This window comes from Phacochoerus africanus, chromosome 1 (genome assembly GCF_016906955.1).
Source record: "Phacochoerus africanus isolate WHEZ1 chromosome 1, ROS_Pafr_v1, whole genome shotgun sequence".
NCBI classification, from domain to species: Eukaryota; Metazoa; Chordata; class Mammalia; order Artiodactyla; family Suidae; genus Phacochoerus; species Phacochoerus africanus.
The window spans coordinates 47,580,583-47,607,853 of NC_062544.1; the positions used below are offsets into that span (position 1 = coordinate 47,580,583).

The 27,271-nt window shown below is 40.5% G+C and overlaps 1 protein-coding gene across 1 annotated transcript in view; it reads right to left on the reverse strand.

Moving 5' to 3' along the window:
• Window positions 1-27,271, reverse strand: part of ITGA2 (integrin subunit alpha 2) — a 101,341-nt gene continuing 74,070 nt past the window's right edge. The window contains exons 18-30 of the mRNA XM_047763013.1: window positions 24,411-24,521; window positions 23,976-24,058; window positions 21,761-21,902; window positions 20,523-20,615; window positions 19,573-19,649; window positions 19,403-19,486; window positions 15,844-15,946; window positions 13,569-13,679; window positions 12,515-12,619; window positions 10,115-10,228; window positions 5,879-5,968; window positions 4,560-4,676; window positions 1-3,832 (exon numbers count right to left, since the gene is read on the reverse strand). Of these exons, the coding sequence (XP_047618969.1) occupies window positions 3,752-3,832; window positions 4,560-4,676; window positions 5,879-5,968; window positions 10,115-10,228; window positions 12,515-12,619; window positions 13,569-13,679; window positions 15,844-15,946; window positions 19,403-19,486; window positions 19,573-19,649; window positions 20,523-20,615; window positions 21,761-21,902; window positions 23,976-24,058; window positions 24,411-24,521 (1,311 nt within the window). The 3' untranslated portion in view covers window positions 1-3,751. The remainder of the gene's footprint in view (window positions 3,833-4,559; window positions 4,677-5,878; window positions 5,969-10,114; window positions 10,229-12,514; window positions 12,620-13,568; window positions 13,680-15,843; window positions 15,947-19,402; window positions 19,487-19,572; window positions 19,650-20,522; window positions 20,616-21,760; window positions 21,903-23,975; window positions 24,059-24,410; window positions 24,522-27,271) is intronic.

The window sequence follows — 27,271 nt, forward strand, 5'->3', positions numbered from 1 at the left end:
TTCCAAAGTAAATAGCTTTATTTTCAAAATGAGTAATGATATTCAGTAATGTGGTATGTAAAGAGTGGTTTACAATTAAATAATACTTTGATTCTCATACTTTAATAGGAGAAAAGCTCTTAACTAGTTTGTTGATTGCTGCTCCAATTTGATTTTTATTTCTCGGAAATCAAATGAATTGTGAAACTCGATGTACAAACCTGCGTGCATTCATTTTTATATTTTTGGCGGAAAGAAAAAAGACAAAAACCAGTTAATCCCAAAAAAGCAAATATACTTATCACATCTTAAAGATTTACACATTATGTATGAAGGAAACTAAGACAATGTCTTTAAAAAATATACAATTTTAACATAGTTGTGCAATATATACAGTTTGACCTTATCTGCCAAAATAAATCAGGTACATATGAAACCATCTATTCATATTTACATAATGGCTACATTTTCATTCTTTAAGGTTGAGAAATAGTTAACATTTTTATTTCAAATTTTACCCCCATGTATACTTCTTACCGCTAGCTAGTCTTTGGATTGATTAAAATGAGTATGCGTTAATGAGGGCATAGTCCTAAAAAGTTGTGTATATAATTATTTTTTGTGTGCAAGCAGAAATATTAAAGATGGACCAGGGAGCTCAGTTTGAGAAATCCTGTTTAATGGTTTGTATAATGGTGTCCTAATTCATTAGTTTTCATAAATTAAGTTATAGGTGTGTATAATAAATTACATTATAAAATTATACCTTTTATAATAACTTTTAGTATAATCACTTGTGTGATTATGATAAATTGGTTTTAGTTTTCACAGTTAATAACTTTTACTACTTTATATAAATAACATAGGCAGCTAGGAATCTGTCCAGTTCTCATTTTGCTGCTAAAATGAACAATGAACAATTTCAAATCTTGATACAGTTTCTTCTGTTTTACTATGTTATTATGTCATAAGGCTCGTGTGGCAACCATGCATGAAGCAACTCAATTTTTATCACATTCTATGAATATTGTCTATATACCATTTATGAAATGGAAACTGTAAGATGGCATCATTTAAGCCCCATATTCTCCTCACTTTTAAAACAAAAGTATGGCTGAATACGAATAGTTAGCTGTGTCTTTCAAACAATTCTTTAATTTCTGGGATGAATACTTAGTTTTTGCTTAAAAGTGCTGGAGAAATATTCCTCGCTAGAGTCTCTGCCTCAAATCTGTGATCTGACAATGCTGTATACTCAGGCCACTTGCTCTTAGTGCAGTGGCTCCCAGAATGATTTTGCCTCCTAGGAGGTGTTACACATTGTCTGGAGACACGGTCACCACTAGGGGGAGAGGTTGCTTCTGGTTGGTGGTAGAGAGGCCAGGGAGGCTGCTAAATATCTTACATGCACAGGACAGTCCCCTGAAAAAAATTACCTGGCCCCAAATGTCAGTAGTGTCAAAGATGAGAAACCCTGCCTCAGTGTGGTAAACGGTACAGAGACAAGTGGCCATTTTTCAGTCTGTAGTAATCCAGCTTCTTCATGGCAACAGTACCGTCAAGGAGGATTATCTAAGGCACAACGCTTGCCAGAGCTCACAAGCTCGCTATGTGTATGTGACCTCAGTTTAGCTTAGTTTAAGGATGGTGGGGCAGAGTAACCTAACAGGATGACATGTATAACTCGTAGTATGTTACACTGAACTAGTATATAGATATATACAGCAGTGACTCAGTTTATTAAATAGTCTGTATCAACTTAAGGACCAGTTTCTCCTCCACTCTTTTTAAAAAAGTAATTATCCTTGGAATGAAACAGTGTTTGAACCCACATGGCTGTTATAAGAATTGGGCTCTAGCAGTGTAACTAGAGAGTACCATGCTGTTTTTGCTATAAACCCGTGATATTTTATGTCTAATTTTTTTTAATCCCTTTGTTTTGTCAAATACAAATAAATCACGGAAGTGTACAGACAGGCCTACCTTGTCATGGAGGCCAGGCGCGTGCATGAGCTGATTCCTTTTTCCTCCTGACTTCTCTTTGGAGTCAGATTCTTGGAGGATTGTCTATTTGTCTTATAAGAAACCCAGATTGTGGGTTTTTAAATTTAAAAGCGTCACTGCTAAGCTCCAGCCCAGTCGTCCTCATTTCGTAATGAGGACACTGAAGTTTAGAGTCTGAGTGACTTGTCCAGAGCTTTCAGTATGTACTTTCTGACATAAAAGTCCCCACAGCCTTCGCCTGTGCCCTTTCCTCCCGACTCTCTCCTAGAGATCGAGTGAGCTCAGAAGTAGAGAAAAGAAGGTGCAACTAAGTGGTGTTCCTCGTGGTGGCCCATTTACATCACAAGGACTGGGGACACTTGTTAAAATATGGGTCACACAACCTCATTCCACCCCAACTAAACCTGACTCTCAGGATCTGGGGCCTGAGACTCTACACCTGGTGAGCAAACTCCAGGGGAAGGTCTTTCTTCTGGAAGTTTAAGGCCTCCAGAAACAGACAAGTAGAGCGGGTGCATGTGCTAATTTGATGGCTTTTGATGTCTCCTTGTAACATCTTGAAAAATTCCTGAGATGTTTTACCTTGTTTATGCTGCTGGAAGTCTCAGCAATTAGAAGTTCACTTGGACTTATTTTTCTTACATATTTAGCAACAAATGAATGTAGCTCTCTGAAGTTAAGGGGAATATACAGTAATTCAGGCAAGTGTGGAAGTTAAACAGATGGCATCCTTCTCACATCTGGAGAAGAGCAGCTGCCCTGGGAATGAAGGATTTAGACAAGGGATTACAGGAGGGTGGATAACTCTGCATTGGAGAGGAAGGGGGGCAGCAGCAGCCTTCAAGAATATGGGGGCATCAGGAGGTGGAAGAGAGATTCGGTGAAGGAGTCCAAAGAAGCTACTCATCTCTCAAAAATGCAGAAGGTCCTTGCCAGCCAGCCATTCAAGTCAGCCATTGTGCGTCCTGAAGGAAAAAGGAAATTTCTTCTTCCTTCCAGGCAGGGCCACTGGCAGCGGACAGGATCATGCCATAAATGTTGTTACCGACTAGAAACAAAAGTTTGTGCTTTGGCCTCTAAACACCCCCCCCCCTTCCCCTTAAATGGAGATTTTTCTCTGCAGGAGCTCTCCTACCAGTCATTCTAGCACGTTCGGATAAGTATACCATGGCAAGAAAGGGGGCTCTGAAGAAGCAAGTGTGGGCTGACAACAGCACATTGTACCTAGTTTATAAACCAAATTATCACTGAAAATACCTTCTATGGCAATTTTGGATGAGCAGCAGAAATTCAAGACCAGTGGTTTTTTTATTATTACCCATCAGCACCAATATCCTAATTATATATTGATTCTACTTCACTTCCATTGTTTAAAAACAATCATTTTAAATGGTTCCCCACCACCACCCCTAAAATCTCAGAAAGGTTATAGTTTTCTTTAAGACTTCTCCTGTTTGGAAGCATTTTGTATTTCTGCTACAATGTACATTATAATGTAAACTCCGGACCAGCCAGCAGAAAGATCACTCCCCCCGAACCCGAATATAAAATAAGTCCTTGAGTCTTTAGACACCTACCTCCCAACCCCCCCCACCGCACCCCCAATTTCTTTCCAAACTGACCTGCAGTTTTTTAAAAATAAAATATCAGGCTAGTTTACCTGTTACATTAAAAATTACACTGCGGTTTTTAAACAACCCATTCATGAGAACAGTAAACCCTGGCTGTGATGTTGCCACTTCCTCTGCAGTGGGAACTGCTGGGTGATTCAGCTGTTGAGTTCTGTGGTCTCATCAATTTCATCTGGATTTTTGGTCATTTTTTCATATTTTCTTTTGAAGAATCCGAGCTGTAAAAGGATGATGTAAAAATGTTACCACTTCTAGCTGATTTTGTTTTGGTCCGGCACCCCCTTGCTAGTGCTTCTTCTAAAGCATCCACTGGAAACTGGGGGGCTCTGGAGAAGCCAGTGTGCAAAGTGCTAACCTGGCATCAGCCCTTCAGCGAGGAGATGAATACCCAGAGTTGAAGTGACTTGCACCAGGTAAATTTTTCAGGGTGCACTTATTTGCAGCTGAATAAAACCTTCCCGGATGAAAGGCAAGTTGGAAAAAAGGGATCCAGAACAAAGAGATAAAATCCTTTCTGATTGTTTTCAAGAACATGAATGAGAATTTGCAAATAAATTTGACAATTCTTTTTTTCTTTTTTTTTTTTGCCATTTTTTGGACCACTCCAGCGGCATATGGAGGTTCCCAGGCTAGGGGTCAAATCGGAGCTGTAGCCGCTGGCCTACGCCAGAGCCACAGCAACACGGGACCCGAGCTGTGTCTGCAGTCTACACCGCAGCTCACGGCAACACCAGATCCTTAACCCACTGAGCAAGGCCAGGAATCAAACCCGCAACCTCATGGTTCCTAGTTGGATTCGTTAGACACTGCGTGCCAGGATGGGAACTCCTGTTTTTTTCTTATAATGGAGAGGAAATACCATATAAAACTTAGAGTTGCTGTGTGATGGGGAAAGTCAAGGCCTATCTTTAGGACCTCTATTTTTAAATATGAAACATTTCTTACCTTCCATAAAACTGCAACCAAAGCTAATAGCAAAAGGATTCCAGCAATTACACTTCCTATTATAACTCCAGTTGGTACTTCAGCTTTCTCATGGGGTTTCATTATTGTAATGGGAATCTGCAAGTGTATATACAAAACAATTGTGTTATCTCAACACCTCATTTTCCTGAAATGTACTTTTTAAATATTTTTAGTACTCCCCTCCCCCCAGGCTAAATTCATAGCACTTTGATTTTGAAGTCCATATTTCCTTTGGCTCCCTTTCTGACTTTCCATACCCCAGCCTCTGAAGGGAGGGTGTGGGCCTTCACTGATTCAGGTCCTAAACCAGAAGCAGGAAAGCATCCTCTATGTGGAGTCATTTTAGCTGACACAGCGGTGCTGTGAGCTCCACTCAGTCATTGAACGAGGTCCAGAGTTCACAAGGCCATTGGCTTTTTAACCAAGTCCATAGGCTGCAGCAGTGGATTGATGCCAGCCAACAAGCCGGCCTTGGGGGCAGAGTCTTGAATTGGTTTCCAATTCCTAACAAAAGCATCAGGAGGGAAATGCTCAGGACTCTGCCAGGGGATTAGCTGAGCATGGAAATCCCACTCTATCTAAATATGGCGTATTCTAACCAGAGTTCCAGTGCAAAGGAGAGCTATCTTGTGCCAGCTCTTGGAACAGTGAGCCTTTGTTTTCTGTGAATGTATGTTTCTTTGCCAAACCTTTTTTTTTTTTCTTTTTTAATCAAGAGAAGCATTTATAGTTTTCTAGACTAAAGATCTAATGAATGGATGTTTCACAGTGTCAGTGTATAGTTGTAAGGAGTGCTACTGGAAGAAAAAAGCCTTCTAATGCATGCCTTGTTTATTAAAGCATACTTCAGCACTTCTTTTTAAATACGCTAAAACACTACATATGATTCAAATGAGCAGAACTTAGATTTCACGGCCTAGGATCGAGACTGCTTTGTGTAAGCATGAGCAGAAAAGGAGCAGCTGGTGGTGCAGGCCAGGCCCAGAGGAGGGAGAAGGGAGCCACAGCAAGATGGAGCCCCTTCTGTTGTGCCCTCCATCAGGTCATCACTTCTGATGCAGCTCTGCCAGTGTGTGGGCAAGGAGGAGGGCAAGGATACCACCGGGTGTTTTTGCTTTTTGTTTTTGAGTAGAAAACACCCTGGACCAAAAGCTGACCTGATCAACACTAGACTTTTAGAATTTCAGTAAGAAACTTGTATATACATATGTGTGAGAACAATGAGCATTCTCACTTGTCAGAAGTGGAATGCCTGTTCTGGACTCCAGCACCCACAGGAAGGGATGTGATGCACTCACCATGACAGTGTTTTCTTCGATCACATATATCTGAGGGTTATAGGTGTCGATTTCTGCAGCTGCTGTCAGCTGTACTGTCTGGAAAGTCGACTGCAACATAAGAAAAATAATACATTTTATCCTAGCAGACATTAATGCATAAAACCAGCACGTTCATTATTTCCTTGTGGAAAGTGACAAGAACAAATACCAGTTCTGAAGACTCAAGCATCTTTTTGTGCTTAAATCACTGATATGACAGGACCATACCTGAAAAGTACCTGAGAAACTTAAAACTGTGTGGGTGACCAGGCCCTGCTACCGCAAATTAAACTGAGTCTCTGGGAGGTGGGAGGCTAGATATCAGCAGCTTAAGACCTCTCTCCAGGTGATTCTAACTTGAAAACAAGGGTTTAGAAATGAAGTTTTAAATTTTTAAAAAATTCTTTTATTAAAGTATAGTTGATTTACAGTGTGGTACCAAGAGTTCCTGTCATGGCACAGCAGAAACACAAATCTGACTAGGAACCATGAGGTTGTGGGTTTGATCCCTGCTCTCGCTCAGTGGGTTAAGGATCCAGCGTTGCCGTGAGCTGTGGTGTAGGTTGCAGCCGCAGCTCATCTGGTGTTACTGTGGCTGTGGTATAGGCCAGCAGCTGGAACTCCGATTGGACCCCTAGCCTGGGAACCTCCATATGCCACAGGTGTGGCCCTAGAGAAGCAAAAAAGAAATCCCCCAAAACAAAAAAAACAATTTTTGCTGTACAGAAAAGTGACTCGGTCATATACATATATATACATATATATATATATGTACACATATACACACACACACCCATTTTTAATATTATTTTCCATCATGATCTATCCCAGGAGGTTGGATATCGTTCCCTGTGCTATACAGTAGGACCTTATTATTTATCCATTCTAAATGTAATAGTTCGTATCTACTAACCCTAAGCTCCCAGTCCCTCCCCCATGGTACCCACAGTTCTGTTCTCCATATCTATGAATCTGTTTCTAGCTTATTCACAGCAACATGGATGCAACTGGAGATTATTATAAGTCAGGCAGAGAAGGACAAATACCATAAGATACCACTTATATGTGGAATCTAAAATATGGCACAAATGAACCTATCTACAAAATAACGAAGTTTTTTTTTTTGTCTTTTTGCTATTTCTTTGGGGCCACTCCCACAGCATATGGAGGTTCCCAGGCTAGGGGTCGAATCGGAGCTGTAGCCACCGGCCTACGCCAGAGCCACAGCAACACGGGATCCGAGCCGCGTCTGCAACGCCGGATCGTTAACCCACTGCGCAAGGGCAGGGATCGAACCCACAACCTCATGGTTCCTAGTCGGATTCGTTAACCACTGTGCCACTGACAGGAACTCCAAAATAACGAAGTTTTTAATTGGGAAAGATCATACTTTAGATTTTTAAAAACTTAGTGAAGTTTGTGACATGAGGGAAAATTGAAAGCCTGAATAAGTCACTATATGGAATGGAAAATTGGATTAAAAAGGAAGATTTGGGGGGTACACATGTGTAAAATACTATTTAAAGACCATGCATGGGAGAAGAATCTGAAGAAGAATGGATGTGCATATATGTATAACTGAATCACTTTGTTGTACAGCAGAAATTATAATACTGTAAATCAACCATATTTCCAAAATGTAAAAAAAATTAAGGACCACGCATGTCAGTGCAGAGACCCTAACTCTTGTGTCAGCACTATATATAATGTAATAATTTCAGATTTCCTAATCTAAGCATATCTATTAAAAAAACACTGGAATTTGGGGCAGGCATATAGGAAGGATATATATCTTACACTGATGTTATTAGTAACCTCCTACCATTAAATAATTTTATATGCATTCCTAAATTGTTACAAAAAATAATTATTTTTCATTGGATATATTATTGATGTGTATATTGTTTTCTCTATAATTAAATATTGAGACTGATGCTTATTTTGAAATAGAAAGCAATGCCCAGATTTGACAGCTGCTTTCACATGCTCTGGGTACTAGGATTTCATTTTTCTGGTTACTTGGGCACATAATTCAATATACTCCATGAGGGAACTTGCTAAACTCTATCTGGGAGCCAGAAAGAATGCATATCCAAAAAGTGAGCAGTTCATTTCCTTTCCACTGGCTCAGTCTTTGATTAGTCCTAATTTTCTCAATATGCAAGATTACATCAGAAGTTAACCCTGATCACTGGTCTTAAATATGTATTATTTGGGGAACATTAAAGAAGTAAAAAAAAAAAAAAAAAAGCAGTCACAGCTAAGTGAATGCTCAATTCATAGTCCCTGTAGACTAAAGATGGAAGAATTTCCTTACACCACTGATACGTCTCTCCTGCTTAGCCTGGCCCTTTGCACAGGTACATGGTAACTTGTGGGATTAACAGGCAGTGGTAGTACACCATGCATACCTGGGAGAGTGAAGTCACACACCTGCTAGCATTCAACAAACCTTTTCCTTACAAATGGCAGCCAACAATGCTATTGATCTGGAGGCTTGAGCAATCACTTTGTGATGAAATTACATGAAATGATGACTTACACTGCCTCAGAAAAAGGGTAAAAGGCAGTATATTAATGGGCTCTAATACAGGAAATAGGATTCATGTTTTAGACCGGATCTCCTAGGTGGCCTGAGAACATCCACTTGGCTGTTGAAATAGCTGAAACAAGGTGGAGGAAGACATGTAGGACCTGATATACAGTAACCCTTATGGGTGTTTTTCAGCTTAACTATCATGACCATGTTGCAAATGCATAAATGATGACACTTGTTCAGAATTTTGCCCCCAGAAATGAAACTGCTGCTTTTGAAAACCTTGGGGAAGGTGCTTTAAAAAGTCTTAGAGTAGAAATGATATTGCTTTAAACAAACTCTAGAAAAGCCAAATGCTTTTTACAGAGCTAGCTTGATTGCCTTTTGATTTGCAACAGTCAGTTTTCCTTCCCAGCTGGCAGAGGTAACTATGAAAACATTTGTTCCTCAAATCCAAGGAGCCAAGAACCAACTGGTGAGACTGGGCACCAAATGGCAGCAGCTGGGATGATGGTATAACTGCCTGCTTCACATCTTATAAGATTTTGAGGTGGCCTGAAGGCTGAAAGCAAATGTGACTAACAAGAAAACACCATAAAAGCAAGCAAGCCAGTAGGAAACTTAACTCCTCACTCTTCCACTTCTCTAGTTTTTCCCCTGCCTTCTACAGAGCCTTTCTATTATGTCTTTATCCAAGAATATTGCTTATATTTGCGTTCTGGGGACAAGTTGGGAGGGAGCCGAGTTCTCTAATGTTACATAAAACCCCATAGCAGGGAATGGGGTTAGAGGTCAAGAAGTGGTTAGAAAAATAGGAAAGAGAGTATGGTTGCTAAGTGCCCTGAGAACTGACTGTTCAAAAAAAAACAAAAACAAAAACGAACAAATCACTGAAAGCCACAAGGCCCCCCCCTGGAAGTTTCAGACTGAAATTTCTACTTTGCCACCTCAGGCAGAACCTAATAAAATGAACAGGTCACCACTTACGTAGTCAGATTTAAGGAGTTCTGTCTGTCCTTGCACTTTCTCTGCCAGATTAAAATTCTGGCTACCAAAATCTCTGCTGAGAGCAGATACCACTGCTGCAAAGTCACACCACCCAACTGGAAAAATACTCTTGACACTGTTTTAACATTTTCTTCAAACTTTTCATGAGATTGAAATGACCTGTAAGCACGAAAGGTCAGAACAGGAGAACAGAGTGGCTCCCTGGCTCTAACATAGGAGGATAGATCCTTAGGTTAGATTTCATCTACCAGGTGCTGTGAAATGAGTCCATTAGCTGGGAGTGCAGGGAATGAGGTAGAGATGCACCGATCACACACTTTGATTTGGGTGTGAGAGGGACCAGGAGGTCAGAAAGTCAAGGGCATGAGGAGGAAGACCAAGCAGGTGGCCTACTGTACGCCAAGTGGCGGAGGGCATCCTGACACCATTTCCAGAAGGTCTGCTAGAGTAGGTTGGCCTGGAGTCAAAGAAGCAGATGCTGTGCAAGCACCTCAGGTGACCCTGAGACACAATCCGATCGGAGAGCCTTCCAGGTTAATATTGTTCTGGGTCACAGGGCACAGCTGACATGAGCCAGAAGACTAATTTTATCAAGGGTAGGAACTTATTGACAGTGGAGCCTCAGGCTTCCTTGCTGTGGGGTAAGCCCAGTAAATGAAGCTGACACTTACTGTTGCAAAAGTCCCGTTCCAAATTCTGGTAGACACATTAAGGAAGTATTCTCCTTTCACTTGAAGGTCTTTCAGCCAGCAGGTGATGTTACTACACGCAGCAGTTCTACAGTTCTTTCACGTTGGAGTCAATGGTGAAAGAGAGAGTTAGTATGGGCTTTAAAAATAAATGCTAAAATTTTACAAAGACAGGTAAAACCTGGTACTGGGAAAGATCTAGGGAAACTGACAGTCTCATGAACTATTAGTAGTCATAACCCTTCTTCTCAAGATTTTTGGCACTGCCTCAAAATAAGAGAAGGACAAATGTCCTTTGCTCCCGCCTTTTCCCATCTGTATGCAAGGCCTGAGGAGATAATCATAAATGTGTGGAGAGAAGTACACCCAGCCTGTTTATTGTGCTATGGCTGAGGGTTAAAAAACCAACCCAACAATTAAATAATTTGTGTTTGTCAACAGTGTACTAGTTGACAAACTAGTACATTACTAGAAAATTTACCAAGTTATGGAATATACATATACACAAAGTAATATAATTTAGTCAATAACCTAATGATAAAGATGCATTTCCTTGGATTAAAAAAAAAAAGTTGTCTGTAAAAGCATCAGTGGTTGTCAAAGGTGAGTGGGGACGGAGGGATAACTGAGTGGAGTGCAGGGCAGTTTCTGGGTAGTGAAGCTATTCCGTACACAGCAGTTGTGGATCCACGTTATATCCTTGTTCAGACTCCAGAATGTGCATCAAGAATGAACCTAATGTAAACTACAGACTCTGGGGGATTATGACGTATCAATGTAGGTTCATCACTTGAAACAAATGTACCACTCTGGTATATGGGGGTATTTTGATAGTGTGGGAGGCTGTGAGTGATTTGGGGAAGGGGTATATGGGAAATTTCTGTATTTTAAAACTCAATTTTGCTATGAACATAAAACTGTTAAAAAAATAAAGTCTATTTTAAAAACTATGGAGTTGCCTTTGTGGCTCAACGGAATCAATCTGATGAGTATATATGAGGACACAGGTTCGATCCCTGGCCTCACTCAGTGGGTTAAGGATCTGCTGTTGCCATGAGCTGTGGTGCAAGCAAGTTGCAGATGCACCTCAGATCAGGCATTGCTGTGGCTGTGGCATAGGCCAGCAGCTAGTGCTCCGATTAGACCCCTAGCTTGGGAACCTCCATATACCATGGGTATGGCCCTAAAAATAAATAAAAATAAAAAATTATGACCATTTAAAAAAAAAAGGTAGCATGGTCCATTTATGCAACTGTATACATGGATTAATGATTAGAGGGGTATGCTCATTAAACATTAAGAGTGGTCAGCTGTTAGATTTGTGGAGCACTTTCTTTGTAGCTTTTTATGTTATATTTGTTTTATATTGGGCACAGAAGTTGCCATTTTTACAAAATCAAAACATTTTCACAGAAATAAAAATGCTGAGAGGTACAATATTTTGGCATATCCTGAGATGAGTTTCTCCTGGGCATTTTGATGTATTTGCATTTAGGTTTAAACCACATTTATACTGTAATAACACCATAAATTTCCTTAAAAAGAAACTTCCATTTTCCTGTTTTCCTATTTTCCCATCCATGATGACATAAAACAATCTGCAGTAAAAGGAAACCAGAAGAATTTCAGTGTTGGTCGTAGGGGAGAACTGTGGTTAGTTTAGGTTTCACTGTTTGCTTATTTAAATACTTAATATGTGCCAAGCATGATGTTAGACGCTGGACAAATCTCCTCAAAGAAAAGGGCATAGGTCTGGAGGAGATGACAAAATATTGATCCCCACACACATGCTCAGCTCTTTGCAATGTTTCCAACAAGAATGACACAAAACCAGTTTGACGTGGAAACCTCTTGCCTTCATGATCTGCTTTTTGGGGGGTTTTTTTGGTTGGGTTTTTTTTGTTTGTTTGGTTGGTTGGTCTTTTTGTCTTTTTAGGGCTGCACCCGCAGCATATGGAGGTTCCCAGGCCAGGGATCCAATCAGAGCTGTAGCTGCCAGCCTCCACCACAGCCACAGCAATGAGGGATCCGAGCCATGTCTGTGACCTACACCACAGCTCACAGCAATGCTGGATCCTTAAGCCACTGAGCGAGGCCAGGGATCAAACCTGCATCCTCATAGATGTTAATCAGGTTCATTAACTGCTGAGCCACAACAGAAACTCCAGAAATCTGGTATTTTATAATAATGGTGTGAGTGATAATTCCAGTAGCCTAGATATGCACATTATTTTCCATATCTTGATTCACAGAGGCTATCAAAGTCAAAGAAAGGCACAGAAAGTTCTATGACATGGCAGGAAGAAAGAAGTGCCTTGATGTCCAGGTAAAACAAATAATGAATCACCAAAGGAAATTTTCACCCCATTAACCTATCCTTACCAATTCTTTTATGTGCCGGAAATTTTCACTCTTGAAAGATAGAGAAGAAGATGTTTGTCCTATTTTCAGTGGATTTATTTCAGCATTGCAACTGATGTCACCGACCTACAAAGAAGGACATCAAATTAGTCTTAGGAAGCAAAATGGTTTATGATGGTCCTTTCAACCCATTAGGAAATCCTGTTGTCATGTGTCAGGGCAGGAAAGGGCTCCCAGGATTCCCTTCACTGTGCTGACCTGACCACACTTCTTCTGATGACCACTAATGTAAGTTCTGAAGTATCCAAATCCTCCTGACTGGTCTTGATGGCATGGCCCTGGTTCTTACAGCCCATATGTGATGAGACAAATTTGCAATAACAACAGACACTGATTTCAACCGCGGTTCTTTTCTGTGGAACAGTTTAGGATTTTGCTTTCTTGTACTCACCCATGAACACCGCAGAAATAACATTGCTGTAGCATTAGCTAAGTGCGAGACTAGGCCTGAGCCAATGTCAAGGGGTTTGGCTAGAGCATGGAAGAACTACCTGTGGAGATTTAAAGAAAAACACTGGGCACTAGAGCCTTAGCTCTGGAGATTCTGATTTAAATGCCTGAGGTGGGGCCTGGCCATCACATTTATTTAAGAAATGACCCAGGTGGTTAAATAAACAACAAAGTTGACAACTACTGGGCAAAAGTCCAGGCTGGCAGCTTGTAGACCAGCTACTGATTGCAGCTATGTAGACCAACTACTCTCCCACTGTGGGTTCAACTCTCACTTCCCAGCCAACTAACTTCTCTATAAACAGGGCTCTGAGTCCAAGTCAGATCTTCACCTGGTCAGAAGGAGGTTTTAATAATAATTTCTGTCACCTATAAATCCCTGGACTCAGACATTTCTCATAACATCCTGCCTCTAATATGAAATTAATTGCTGGTTAATTGGCGCTCAGGGTACATTGGGGTTATCTTTTCAGTTTCCTGTCTATAAGATGCCAGGCATGATCACCCCCACCTCGTGGGGGTATTTCCAAGGTGCACATTTTACAGGCAGTTCAGCTGCCCTTACCTGGTCTGTGTGCACCCCAGTCACGTACATCAGCGGGTTCTTGCCCTTGGTGTATTGAGGGATGTGGATGCTCACAGATGCCATGCTTACTGGAACACTTCCTGTTGTTACCTATGTGGTAAGCAAACATTCTGTTACTGCATCATACACATGTAGCAAGGAAAAGTGATCGTAACCTCAGTGTTGAAGAAGGGCAGCTGTTAAGTGTAAGACTGAATCCCTATGAAAGTGAATTGTGACTTTATGGTCACTCTTTGTGGATCCCTGTGTTTACCTCTTTGAAAAATCTCAACATCTACAATTCTAACTGGTAAATAATTTGTGACTTAGGAGATGGTTAAAAACACCTCTCATGTGTGAGTTTGGTCTGCCAGGACATGAAGTCCCATTCCGCCCCTAACTAGCAGTGTGGCTTGGGCAAGGTCCTTGACCTGTCTATGCTTCAGATTTCTCATTTGTAAAATAAGGGTAATCAGCAACTCATTAGGTATGCATGGGTGCAGCCTCTGTTCTCCCTGGTGGGAAGTCTGCGCTAACTGGCCAGTGCGCATGCTCTATTCAACGTTTTAAAGAACACTCATAGGAATAATCTACCGACTTCATTGATCTGGGAATTAAATGGGTTAACACACATAAAGCACTTGACACAAAGGCTGATACTTATTACCTGCTCTATGAATATTACTTTATTATTACTGTTAATTGACTGTTTCATTACAGAAGTAATGCCAAATACCATGCACCTTTCATAAATTCCAATATCTGGATCACAAATCAAGATGCTTTTTTTTTTTTTTTGTCTTTTTAACATTTCTAGGGCCACTCCTGTGGCATATGGAAGTTCCCAGGTTAGGGGTCTAATCAGAGCTGTAGCTGCCGGCCTACACCAGAGCCATAGCAACACAGTATCCAAGCCGCCCAGCCGTGTCTGTGTCCTACATCACAGCTCACAGCAACGCTGGATCCTTAACCCACTGAGCAAGGCCAGGGATCGAACCTGCAACCTCATGGTTCCTAGTCGAATTCGTTAACCACTGAGCCATGATGGGAACTCCACAAATCAAGATGCTTTTAAGGGCCCCCTTTTTTTTGCTTTTTTAGGGCTGCACTTAAGACATATGGAAGTGCCCAGGCTAGGGGTCAAATTGGAGCCGCAGCTGCTAGCCTACACAACAGCACAGCAACGCGGGATCTGAGCCATGTCTGTGACTTATACCGTAGCTCACAGCAACACCAGATCCTCTTTTAAGGACCTTTTTAAATCACCAAATTGAAGATTTGCATCCATATGACAAGACTAGTAGGAAATGTACAAAAACAAAATGGTAATGACTAAGGGTGTTGGAATTCCTTCCTTTCTGTTTTCCAAAATTTATGTAATGTAGCCATTCTTTCATAAATTCATTTTCCTTATATAACTGAAAATATTTAATTACTAATATCCAATAAAAATCAATTTTAAAATATTTTTATATACTTCTTAACGTGACTGTACAAAACACATATTTGTATACAAACGGTGACCCAAACTGGAAGTGGTTTTGAAGGATAAATTGGCAGATTATATTCCAGAGATTTTATCCACAGTAATACCATTATATTAATGCTCTATTGACTAACGGTCAACCTTTGCTTTCAAAATACATCAATTATACCTTATCCCAGACATATAACTCTGCACAAAGCCCAGGCTTTTGCTTATCAATGGTTTGTCTCAAAGTAGTTCTCAAAGTATGGCACTTGGGCCACAAGCATCAGCATCACCTTTAAACTTGTTAGAAATGTGCATTGTTAGGCCCACCCAATACTGATACCTTTTGAACTGGAAACACTGAAGATGGAGGCCAGTGACCTGTATTTTAACATGACTCCTGATGATTCTTTTTTTTTTTTTTTTGCTTTTTAGGGCTGCACCCTCAGCACATGGAAATTCCCAGGCTAGAGGTCAAATTGGAGCTACAGCTGCTGGCCTACACCACAGCCACAACAACACAGGGTCCAAGCCACATCTGTGAACTACACCACAGCTCATGGCAACACCGGATCCTTAGCCCACTGAGGCCAGAGATTGAACCAACATCCTCATGGGTACTAGTCAGATTCGTTTCCATTGAGCCACAATAGGAACTCTGATTCCTGGTGATTCTAATGTGTGCTCCAGTTTGAGAACCCCTGGTCTATTTCAACTTCTTTTTTACTTTCTTTTTCTTTTCCTGTCCTCACTTTTTCCTTCCCCTTCCCCCTGATTTCCCATTCTTATAACAGGCTTACCAACCTTAATGGAGAAAGTGAATTTTGGACCAATGTCTTCAAAACTGTGCACTGTAGAAGGAATATTCCCATCCGAGGAGACTTCATAAAAATTAATGTTGGTGAACCTGTTGAGTGATGTTCATAAAGTCAAATATTTTAGTTATGCTATTATTCTTGAGGCTTAATACTTATTTAAACATCTTCTAGCTTATAAGTAAAAGAATTTACATGTAAGTACAATAAATGAAAACAAATGCTTGTTGTGGACCTTTGGTCCAGTGTACATTTCTAAGACTAAAACAAGTCCCTTTCAAAACCTATCCCTTCATCATCATTCTACTGAGATTCTTTGTGTTACAGGTGCATCAGCTGTCATTTCTAAAACAAGTACACATGTATTACTTGAGAACTTATCGTGAAACTCTTCTCAAGATTGCTGTTACATGGACTGGTGTGTTAATATAGTGGACACCTCATCCCTATTGATTGGATGAATGGATTTATAAGCCAGAGGGTTTTCCACTTGGTATGATGGCTGAAATACAATAGGGTATTGGGTATTAGCTCCTATAGTATTTGTCACTGGGCCCCTGTGAAACAGGGTATACATGCTGTTTATTATTCCTTCTCCCTATCCTTCCCTAGTTCCAAACCAACTCTGACGCTTTGGTCTGTTCCCACCACTAGTATAAGGACCACCTTTAAGACAGCTGACCCAGGAGTTTTATTAGACCACACTTAGAGGCACTGACCCAGCTGGAGTCCTTTACTCGAGACCACCAAGCAGGGTTTGCAAGGTGCAGGGATGACCAGCCAGAGGGACCCCCATGGCACCACTCAGACTGAATGTAACTGGGGACTCATCTCTCTTCACTCACTCCTGGGAATCTGAGGCTAGATTCCAACCAGGGCAGCTTCTTTGTGGGGTCAGGGGCAAAGAGCAGGGGTGGGAGTCTGAGAAGCAATATTTATTCCCATTAGACAATGTATCCTAAGATAATGATTCTATTTCCTAAAAAAAAAAAAAAATGGACATTTTCTGAGATACAGTTTTCTGGTTTCTTTACCGAAAATCTTGCCTTTCTCTATTTTTAATGCTTTAAAACTTTTCCCCCAAATTCTCAGAAGGAAAATATGTCACTGGGACTTAAACAGATGTAGTATTTGTCAAGGTTAAGAGGAAACAATGATTTGTCAGCCTTATGTGGAAAATGGGAAAACTGACTAGGCCTTAAAACAGAAAGCCTCGCTGTATCTGCGTGAATTACTCCCTTTGCCTTCCAGAAAATCCTTGTGTGAGCCTTCAAGTATGGCCAGTTTTTAAATTGATTAATATGCTCTGCTTTTGCATTTTAAAGAGTTCCAACATTTTTCCATTTGTTACTTAAGTGTTCCTTCAGTTACTTGTGTTGATCAATATGTTTCTAATAGCAGTTAGCTATACTTAGGAGGATCCTGCTTTAGAAATAATTCTACTGTCATCTATTTCCACCCATCCTGTTTGCACAATTGCATGTTTATACACTATCAAAATGGTTGCCAAGGGATACACTCAATAATTGGGTAACCTTATTTCAAAAAAAGTAGATAAAGTGTGTGTGTATGATGCATATATCCAGGTAGATAAATAAACCTTGTATCTGGACTATATTCTGAAAACAGTCAGGTTAATCATGTACAAAGTGACCAGAGGAGGTGGGGAGGGATGATTTATTTCATTTTTCATTGTGTACCTTTCTGTAATGCTTGGCTTTTGCATCTACAGACATTTAAGTGTCTTTCTTTAAAAAAAAAAAAAAAAATCAAGAGAAATTACCTGGATGGGATTAGGAGCCACTTTATTAGCTTTATTCTTTTTTTTTCCCCCTCTTTTTGGGGCTGCATCCATGGCATATGGAGGTTCTCAGGCTAGGGGTTGAATCTGAGCTGTACCCACCAGCCTACACCACAGCCACAGCAATACCAGATCCAAGCCACGTATGTGACCTACGCCACAGCTCATGGCAATGCCGGATCCCCTAACCTTTGAGGGAGACCAGGGATCGAACCTATGTCCTCATGGATGCTAGTCAGATTCATTTCTGCTGAGCCATGACAGGAACTCCCTTTAGCTTTACTCTTTATAATTCTCCATATTAATTTTTAACTGTATGATACATTCAGAAAACATCAAAATGATTGAGAATCCAATTTACCCTTGCAAAAATACATAGCTAAGATGTTAGCAAAATTGAAGTCCCACTTCAGTATTATACCTATTTCATGTTAAAATATCTGAAAGACTTGGTCGTGGTGGAAGAGTGGAATCATAAAAAGGCTCTATTAATAAAAAGCATTTAGAATAAGAATGCAGCATTATAGGTAAGAAGAAAAAAAAATCAGATAATGTGGTGCTGTCAATCTCTGGCTGCATCTGTCTTTGCTTACTTATTTTAGCAGCTGAGGGCCCTTTGAAATCTGAAGTTACTGAGTAATTTTTCAGGGATGGATAACTTGGGCTGTACTTTGTTTCTGCTTTTGCTCTTTGCAACTCGCTTGATACAGAAGCATTCTTTTCATCTTTGCTCATGTGTCTCGAGCTCTAGACATAATGACATATTTTCCTTTTTGTTTTTGCTCAGAGATCTATTGGATGATCTGCATATTCCGTGATGTTAGAGAAACCTGTGGTTACTGGACACTTTGCAGCTTGGCTCCTTGGGGATGCACTGCTTTGTGTATTCCAGGGGTCACTGGTCTGGGCAGGGAGGCTGCCTGGGGGCTTCAGCAGGTAGACAACTTTGGTTCCCAGGCTTGGAGGAGGGCATCACCTGTGGCCTGTGTCCCTGCACCTGTGAACTTCGAGGCTTCAGCTCTAAGCAGGAGTGAAAGTGATGATGCTAGTTCCTGTGGAGTTTACATGTTACGTACCTCTCAAGACACCATTCTGAACAATTCAAGATAACTGGTACCAGTTAGTACCATTCTGGCCAGTGCTTTCAGGTTTACTTGCTTTGGGCTGGTAAGGAAATGGAATAACTCCTTTCTTTCTGGATGACCTCTTTTAAAAAATGCCCCATTTCCTGCTGGTAGGAAGAAACCCCTAATCTGTTAGGTCAGGGATCTTCTACCCAGAAACTCATTTTCTATGACTAGATTCAGTATTTGTGGTGGACCTACTAAGTGCAGAGCTTTGTGTTTAGGGCATCAATGTCCAGGAATGGGCCTATGGCTTGAGGTCTCAGGTTGACTGTAGGACATAAGCCTGGGGAAAGAAGTGTGGAGACTCCTGGGGGCCCTCTGAGTTCTGCTTTGACAGCTCATCTGAGGGCCTCAGGGGAGTTCCGCTCAGCATGTGGCAGAGGGTTATTCCTTTGCCTTTCTCATGTTGCTCTTATTCTATAAACCTCAAGAGTTACTCAAGACTCCCCTAGGGACCAGTTTGTCCCTGGACCTCTGTTTTAGATGATAAGGGAGAAATATTTTAATTCAACTCCCCAGTTAAGAATGCACATATAGAGGAACTGTTCAGTCATGAACTAAATGTGTTATGAGCCAGAGTCATGTCCATGGTCACAGGCTGTCTGTCCAGTTACACCTACCTTGTTATGTGAATTTCGGCATCATACAGCAGAGAAAAATTGAAGCTGACTGAATTATCTGCCTTGTTTTCTTCATTGCTTTCGCTGTTGAAAGGGATATTAGGAAATTACTTAAGTAGAAATATTTGAAAAGCCACCAGTCATCAATTCATGACTTCCTCCTGTTTTACCTTAAGGCTTGGAAACTGACAGATGCGCGATTCTGAAGGTTTTGAAGATTGAAGTCGAAGTTAATTGTGAAAGTCACCTATACACAAAATTAGAATTCATCAGTCCATGGTGCTTTGTACTCAAGGGTCAACATGAAAAAAAAAGTGTCCTATAGAAGCAAACCAACTCCCATTTGATTCTTAAGCTTTCAAGTTTGTAGAACTTCTGTGTATTTGTCCACCTTGCCTTCCCTTCAGAATAGAACTGAATTCACCTGACATGTACATACAGCACATCACAGGCACTTCTACTTGTCCAAACTTGAAGGCTTTGTGTGGATGTGAAATTTACTTACCAAGGATGAACAAATGCTATCTGTGACTCTGTATAAAGCACATTGACCAGTGTTGGATAAATGTTTTCAGAAAAAAAAGAACTTTCATATTGTATGTGCTTTGGGGAATGAATTGCTTTGGGCAGGGGGAGGCAGAAACCCGCTGTTATTAATAATTTAAAGAAAGCATGCAGGGAAGTTTCCATTGTGGCGCAGCAGAAATGAATCCGACGAGGAACCATAAGGTTGCAAAATTGATCCCTGGCCTCGCTCAGTGGGTTAAGGATCTGGTGTTGCCATGAGCTGTGGTGTAGATCGAAGACACGGCTTGGATCCTGTATTGCTATGGCTCTAGTGTAGGCCGGCAGCTGTAGCTCTGATTCTACCCCTAGCCTAGGGACCTCCATATGCTGTGGATACAGCCCTAAAAAAGAAAAAGAAAGAAAAGAAAAGAAAAGGAAAAAAAGAAAGCATGCAGGTATTATTAAAAAACTTCCTCTAAATATGCAGCCAGTTATTGTGTGATGCCTATCAAATGATGGTACCTGTACCTAATAAAGAAGATGGTATGTTGGCGAATTAACACCAATGGTGAGGAGAGGCCAGATGGATTTGAGGATGAATTACAAGTTGTACCTGTTGGTCCCTCTTTAAAGCAGGATAGCCTACATCACAGGTAACAGACTTCTGAGATGAAGGGATCTGGCATGTCACTTCTGTCCCATCAACCTGAATGAGACCAAGGAAACAATGATCAATTAGTATTCTGTGTGCGTGTGTATGTGTGCGCATGCATGCATGTGCATGTGTGTACGTGCACATATACACATATGTGCTTAAGGATGCATAAACCACCTAGACATTTTAGCAGTAAGGTTGGTTCACACTCAAGTAATTTATTATGTCCCAAGATTTGAAAGTCTTATACATATTGTTCAGGCAGCTAATGTACTATTTTTATTGCTAACCAGGATGCCCAACAAGACAAAGGAGAGGTTAAATACTGAACTTTTCCCCAGAAGTAAATCCTATTCTATTTCCGCAGCACAACTTTAATCCATTATTTAGAAATGCTGTCTTTAATACATACCTTTCTATCAATACATTTAAAATTTGTAGTTTCTAGAGAAAAACCTTATACTGTGTTTAATCTATATTTTAAATAACTTAAGGAATCTTTTTTAGTTTTGCTTATTTTTTTCTCTTTAAGTTGTCATTTGGCACAAGAAATTTAAGCACTGACGTCAGAATGGGTTTAGACACTTAATCTATTAAGTTCACACGGACTTTAAATTGGATGAAACCATTTTTGAGTCCTTTCATCAAGGAGTGAATCTGGAAAATCTCAGCTTTCCCCTACTCTCCTTTTCATTGCTTGGTGGCAGAGGAGGCCCAGCGGGGCATCCATGGTCAAATGTGTTCCTGGTATAGCGATCAAGTCAACATGATTAACTGACCTCGCTGGAATGCATCGTCTTGGCAGCAGCAAAACCTGTGGTTACGAAGCTCGGGCTGAGCTGTGGGACTCTAACTTCTCAGAGCAAGTGCAGCTCACAGCATCTGTGTGGCCTCTCGGCAGCCTCATCACACAGATGGCTTGAGGAGAGTTTACAGCAGAGTCTGGCTACTACTGCCAAGTATCAGGGTGAAGGAAAAACTGACCCACTCTGTGCGGCAGAACTGGTCTAGATACCCAGCCAGGCTTTGTTCTCAAGTGGTTTAACTAGCTGAGAGCCACAGGTTAGAACTGATGACACTGAAGGTGAAGATGTTCCTTTAGACAACACAGAGGATTCGGAGATTATGATCATAAGGAAGATGGTAATTGACAAGTAGGAAGCAGAAGAACAGTTAAGGCAGGTGCTCTCACATACCGGCATGGACCAGGAAGCAAAAAACAGGTTTTCTGAAAAAGCAATAACAATTCCAGTGTTGTATGCACTTTCCTTTTTGTTTTTCAGTGTTACTGAAAATGTTAATCTTTTGTTCTGGTTGCTGACAATGAACGGCTGTTGTCTGTTAAAAGTGAAGAGAAAAAAGAAAAAAAGTCATTATGATTACTCTCCATTTAAAGTTATTATAAAATACTGGCTACACTTTACTGTGCTCTAAACAATATATCCTTGTTGCTTTTCTATTTTATACATAATAGTTTGTATCTCTTAATCCCCTACCTCTATCTTGCCCCTTCCTCTCTCCCTCTCCCCACTGGTAACCACTAGTTTGTTCTTTTTATCTGTGAGTCTGTTTCTGTTTTGTTATATACATTTATTTTTTTAGAATCTATATGTAAGTGATAAGAGTATTGTCTGACTTATTTCATGAAGCATAATACTCTCTAGGTCCATCAACGTTATTATAAATACCAGAATTTTATCCCTTTTATGGCTGAGTAATATTCCATATAGATATATGACATCTTATTTATCCATTCATCTGTTGATGGACACTTAAGTTGCTTCCCTATCTTGGCTATTGTAAATAATGCTGCTATGCACATTGGGGTGCATGTGTCTTTTTGAATTAATGTTTTTGTTTTCTTTGGATGTATATCCAGGAGTTGAATTGCTAGATCTTATGATAGTTCTATTTTTAGTATTTTGAGGAACCTTCATAATTTTTTCCATAATGGCTGCACCAATTTACATTTCCACCAACAGTTTTCCGCATAAGTTTTCCCTTTTCTCCATGTCCTTGCTAACATTTGTTATGTGTGTTCTCTTTGGTGGTAGCCATTCTGCCAGGTATGTGGTAATATCTCACTGTGGTTTTGATTTGTATACCTCTGATGATGTGTGATGGTGAGCATCTTTATATGTGCCTGTTGGCTATCTGCATGACTTCTTTGGAAAAATGTCTATTCAGGTCTTCTGCCCATTTTTTGATCAGGTTTTTTTTTTCCTGATATTGAGTTGTATATATGTATTTTGGGTATTAACCCATTATTGATCATATTATTTACAAATATTTTCTCCCATTTAGTGGGTTGCCTTTTTGTTTTGCCAATGGTTTCCTTTGCTGTGCAAAGCTCTTTAATTTAATTAGATTCCATTTGTTTATTTTTGCTTTTATTTCTTCTGCCTTAGGAGACAGATCCAAAAAAAAAAATATTGATATAATGTATGTCAAAGAGTGTTCTGCCTATGTTCTCTTCTAGGAGTTTTATGGTTTCAGGTCTTACATTTAGGTCTTTAATCCATTTGGTGTTTATTTTTGTATATAGTATGAGATAATGTTCTAATTTTATTCTTCTACATGTAGCTGTCCAGCCTTCCCAGCATTGCTTATTGAAGAGACTGTCTTTTTTTCTGTCGTATTTTCTTGCATCCTTTGTTGTAGCTTAAGTGACCATTAGCATGTGGAATTATTTCTGGGCTCTCTCTTCTGTTCTGTTGATCTGCATTTCTGGTTTTGTGCCAGTACCATGCTCTTTTAATGACTGTAGCTTTGCAGCATAGTCTTAAGTCAGGAAGCATGATTCCTCTAACTTTGTCCTTTTTGCTCAAGATTGCTTTGACAATTTGGGGTCTTCTATGGTTTCATATACATTTTTATTTTTTAAATTTTTTTTTAGGGCTGTACCCATGGTATATGGAAGTTCCCAGGCTAGAAGTCAAATCAGAGCTGCAGCTGCTAGCCTACACCACAGCCACAGCAGAACAGGATCTGAGCCATGTCTGCAACCTACACCACAGTTCACAGCAACACTGGATCCTTAACCCACTGAGTGAGGCCAGGGATTGAACCCACATCCTCATGGATGCTGGTCAGGTTTGATTCCACTAAGCCACAACAGGGACTCCTGGACATGTTAATAATGTTAATTCTCCCAATCTAAGAGCAAAGGATATCTTTCTATTTCTTTGGGTCATTTTCAAATTCATCAATGTTTTATAGTTTTCAGAGTATAGATCTCTCACCCTATTAAGTTTATTCCTAGATATTTTGAAATTTAGATTTTAAAGGCCTTTAGTAGTGACAGATGGGTTTTTTTTTGGTATAAAAAAACTCCATAAACATTTATGTGAATAAATAATCGAATGTGTCTTTTATTTCTACAGTTTGACTGAGCTTTAAAGTAAAACTTACTGAGTGGCCGGTAGCTGCTGAACATCTAGAACTAGATCAGAGATGCAAATTCCATCATCACCACAGTCTTTATAGAAAGGGATCTACAAAAAAAAGAATTTTATAGGTATCAGTATCATTTTAATTTTTTTAAGTGTGTGGCGAGCACAAGGTATTCGCTTTATTATTATGTATTTCTTCAACAAATATTTATTGAACACCTATGGAAAGCCAAGAACTGCTCGAGGTCCCGGGAATAGGGCAGGGAACAAGGAAAACAAAAATCCCTGCTTTATGGAACTTACATGCTGGTGAACTTCACATATAGGTAACTGTATTTCATTTAGAAGATTAGCAATTTAAAGGCTATGTCCTAAGTATCTTTCAAACACTACTGCAGTGACTGCAAAACTTTGTCAGCCAGTCAGAATTCCAGGAAGGGCAAACCGCACTTACACTGAAGACCTTGGCTGACTCCGAGTAGGCTTCGAGGGCAGGGCTGGTACCAGGGTTTTCCAGACTGATGTTCACACACAGATCCAGAGAGTTGACAACATCAGAGGGCTTCTGAACACACAAGCACAGAGTCAGTTCATTAGGGCAGAGCAGCTTCAGAACAAGAAATGACCACAAATGTGTTCACGATTGATGAAGAACACAGTTCACCCTCTATTGTGCAGAATAGTTCTCATTTGAATTGTCAAGACTCTTAACTTCTCTTCTGTCTGCTCTTAGCCTGTCCACTGCTACGAGACCTAAAAACTTGGGCTCAGTAAAAATCTGAAGCAGCAATTCTTAGTTAGGCTCATCAGTACTCTCATTATTTACACACAAGCAACTGTAACTATTTAGATGAGATGCCCATTTTAAATGTTCAAAAGACCCCTCTGTCAGAACCCAGCTCTTGGGTTATTGGCCATGGTCTTCCAATTCCTACTGCTAAGACAAGGAGTCCTGACTAAATCTTTAGGAGAGAATATTTCAACCTAGAAGGGAAAGTGCCCAGGGCTGGCTGTTAGGGGTGGACAAGAGGGAGTTTCTGTTGTGGCTCAGCAGGTTAAGAAACCAACATAGGGTTCCTGAAGATTCAGGTTTGATCCCTGGCCCTGCTTGGTGGGTTAAGGATCTGGCATTGCTGCAAGCTGTGGTGTAGGTCGCAGATGTGGCTTGGAACCCACGTTGCTGTGGCTGTGGTGTTGGCTGGCAGCTGCAGCTCCAGTTCAACACCTAGAGCCTGGGAACTTCCATATGCTGCAGGTGTGGCCTAAAAAGAAAAGTGTTTCCCACACCCAAGCCAAGCTTCCCAACTTCAGGCCTAGCTGGCTGTTAGCAGCTGCTCCACTCTTTGCACATAGAAGATGGGGTATGTATCACTCAACAGGCCATCCAGCTCCAAGTCAGCATCTCCTCTTTGTCTTTAGTAAAGAGAGTGGAGGATTTGCAGTGTTCCAGGAGGCATGAGCTGCTTCCAGTTTTTAAGGTTTTCTGGCTATTGAAAAATGGAAGAAAAAAAAAAAAGCCAAACAGGGGTGCCAATGTCATCTAGCATTCTTCTTCAAGAAAGAATGATGTTGGAGTTCCCGTCGTGGCTCAGTGGTTAACGAATCTGACTAGGAACCATGAGCTTGTGGGTTCAATCCCTGGCCTTGCTCAGTGGGTTAAGGATCCGGCATTGCTGTGAGCTGTGGTGTAGGTTGCAGACAAGGCTTGGATCCAGCATTGCTGTGGCTGTGGCATAGTCCGGTGGCTACAGCTCTGATTCAACCCCTAACCTGGGAACCTCCACATGCTACAGGAGAAAAAGACAAAAGAAAAAAGAATAACGTCTCTGCAAATGGTAAACACTAAAAATTGAAACTGCCTTTTCCTAGAAGTGATGACTTTATTATCTCTTAGTTCCTTCTCAGGCAGGACTTACTCCTGTCTTGAGCCCTTTTGTGGGGGCCTGACCATGATGACGGCTTCCTGACTACAAGGAAGTGTGTCCTCGGCTGGCTACAGGGCTGGCCCATAGGCTGGACTTTGGTATTGATATCAAATAGGATGTGTTAACTGGAACAATACCTCTTAGCAGAGCACAATAACCCACACTTTATAAAAACTTCACAAGTTCACAGGAGAGAGAACAGGGTCTATGTATATGTATGAACCTCAGCCTGGCTGTCTTCATTCCCCCACGATGGACTACACCATGTTTAACTTGATCCACCACTTAGCACAAGGATAGGAGAGAATGGAATCTGGCCTTTATTCCTTGCAAGAATCTGCATAATTGGCCTATTAACAACAACAAAAGTCCAGGCCCTTACAAACAAGCAGCTTTCAACTTGAACAACAAATTCAGTAACTGATTTTAGTTCATCTACCCACTGACTTTGTTTTTCCAACTCTTACACTTAGCTCTTCTTGAGGCGTGGTCTCTGCACCATCCATCTACATCAGACACATCTGGGGGTGCCTGCTAGACCTGCACATTCTTTGGACCTTCAAACCCAAATTTCTTGTGGTGGGGACCCAGGATATCCGTTTTATAAAAGTTTCTTTGGCAATTCTTGTGCATCTTAAACTCTGAGAACCACTTTCTAGGAAAGTTCTTGAATAGCTCTTTTAAAAATGGTTTCCTTAGTAAATTACACTTTCAAATACCATTACATGGTTTCTAGGGAGAAGTATCCATATCATTAAAAATAAAATTTCTTTTACAAGTCTTCCCCTGAGAAGCACTTTTCCTACTTGGGAGATTTTCAAAATCCATGTGAACTGTAGTAATTATAGCCTAAGATTAGAGCTAATATTTTTACCTCATAATCTACCATCCTTCACCTGTATCAATTTAAATCCAGGAGTGGAAATGATCATTAGAATTATCCTTTTCAGTAGTTTAAAAATACGTAAAATTTCTCCTGAGAGGAAAATGTCGAAGTAAAATTTATCATTAACTAAGAATTTTTCCTTTTAAACATTTAAGAAAGTGTTGTTTTTAAGAATCTTATTTTTAGCCCCTGTACTTGCAATCTCCTAAAATTAATGCCAATGACTTATATAATAGAATGTGACCACATACAATAACGTAAAGAAAATACACCTACTATTCACAGAATTAGATAACAAGAGTATTAATTAGAAGAGCAAGGATTTTCTTTTTTCTTTTTTTTTAGGGCCACACCTGTGTCATGGAAGTTTCCCAGGCTAGGGGTTGAATTGGAGTTGTAGCTGCCAGCCTACACCACAGCCACCACAACGAGGGATCCAAGCTGCATCTGTGACCTACACCACAGCTGCCTGCAACGCTGGAACCTTAACCCACTGAGCGGGAC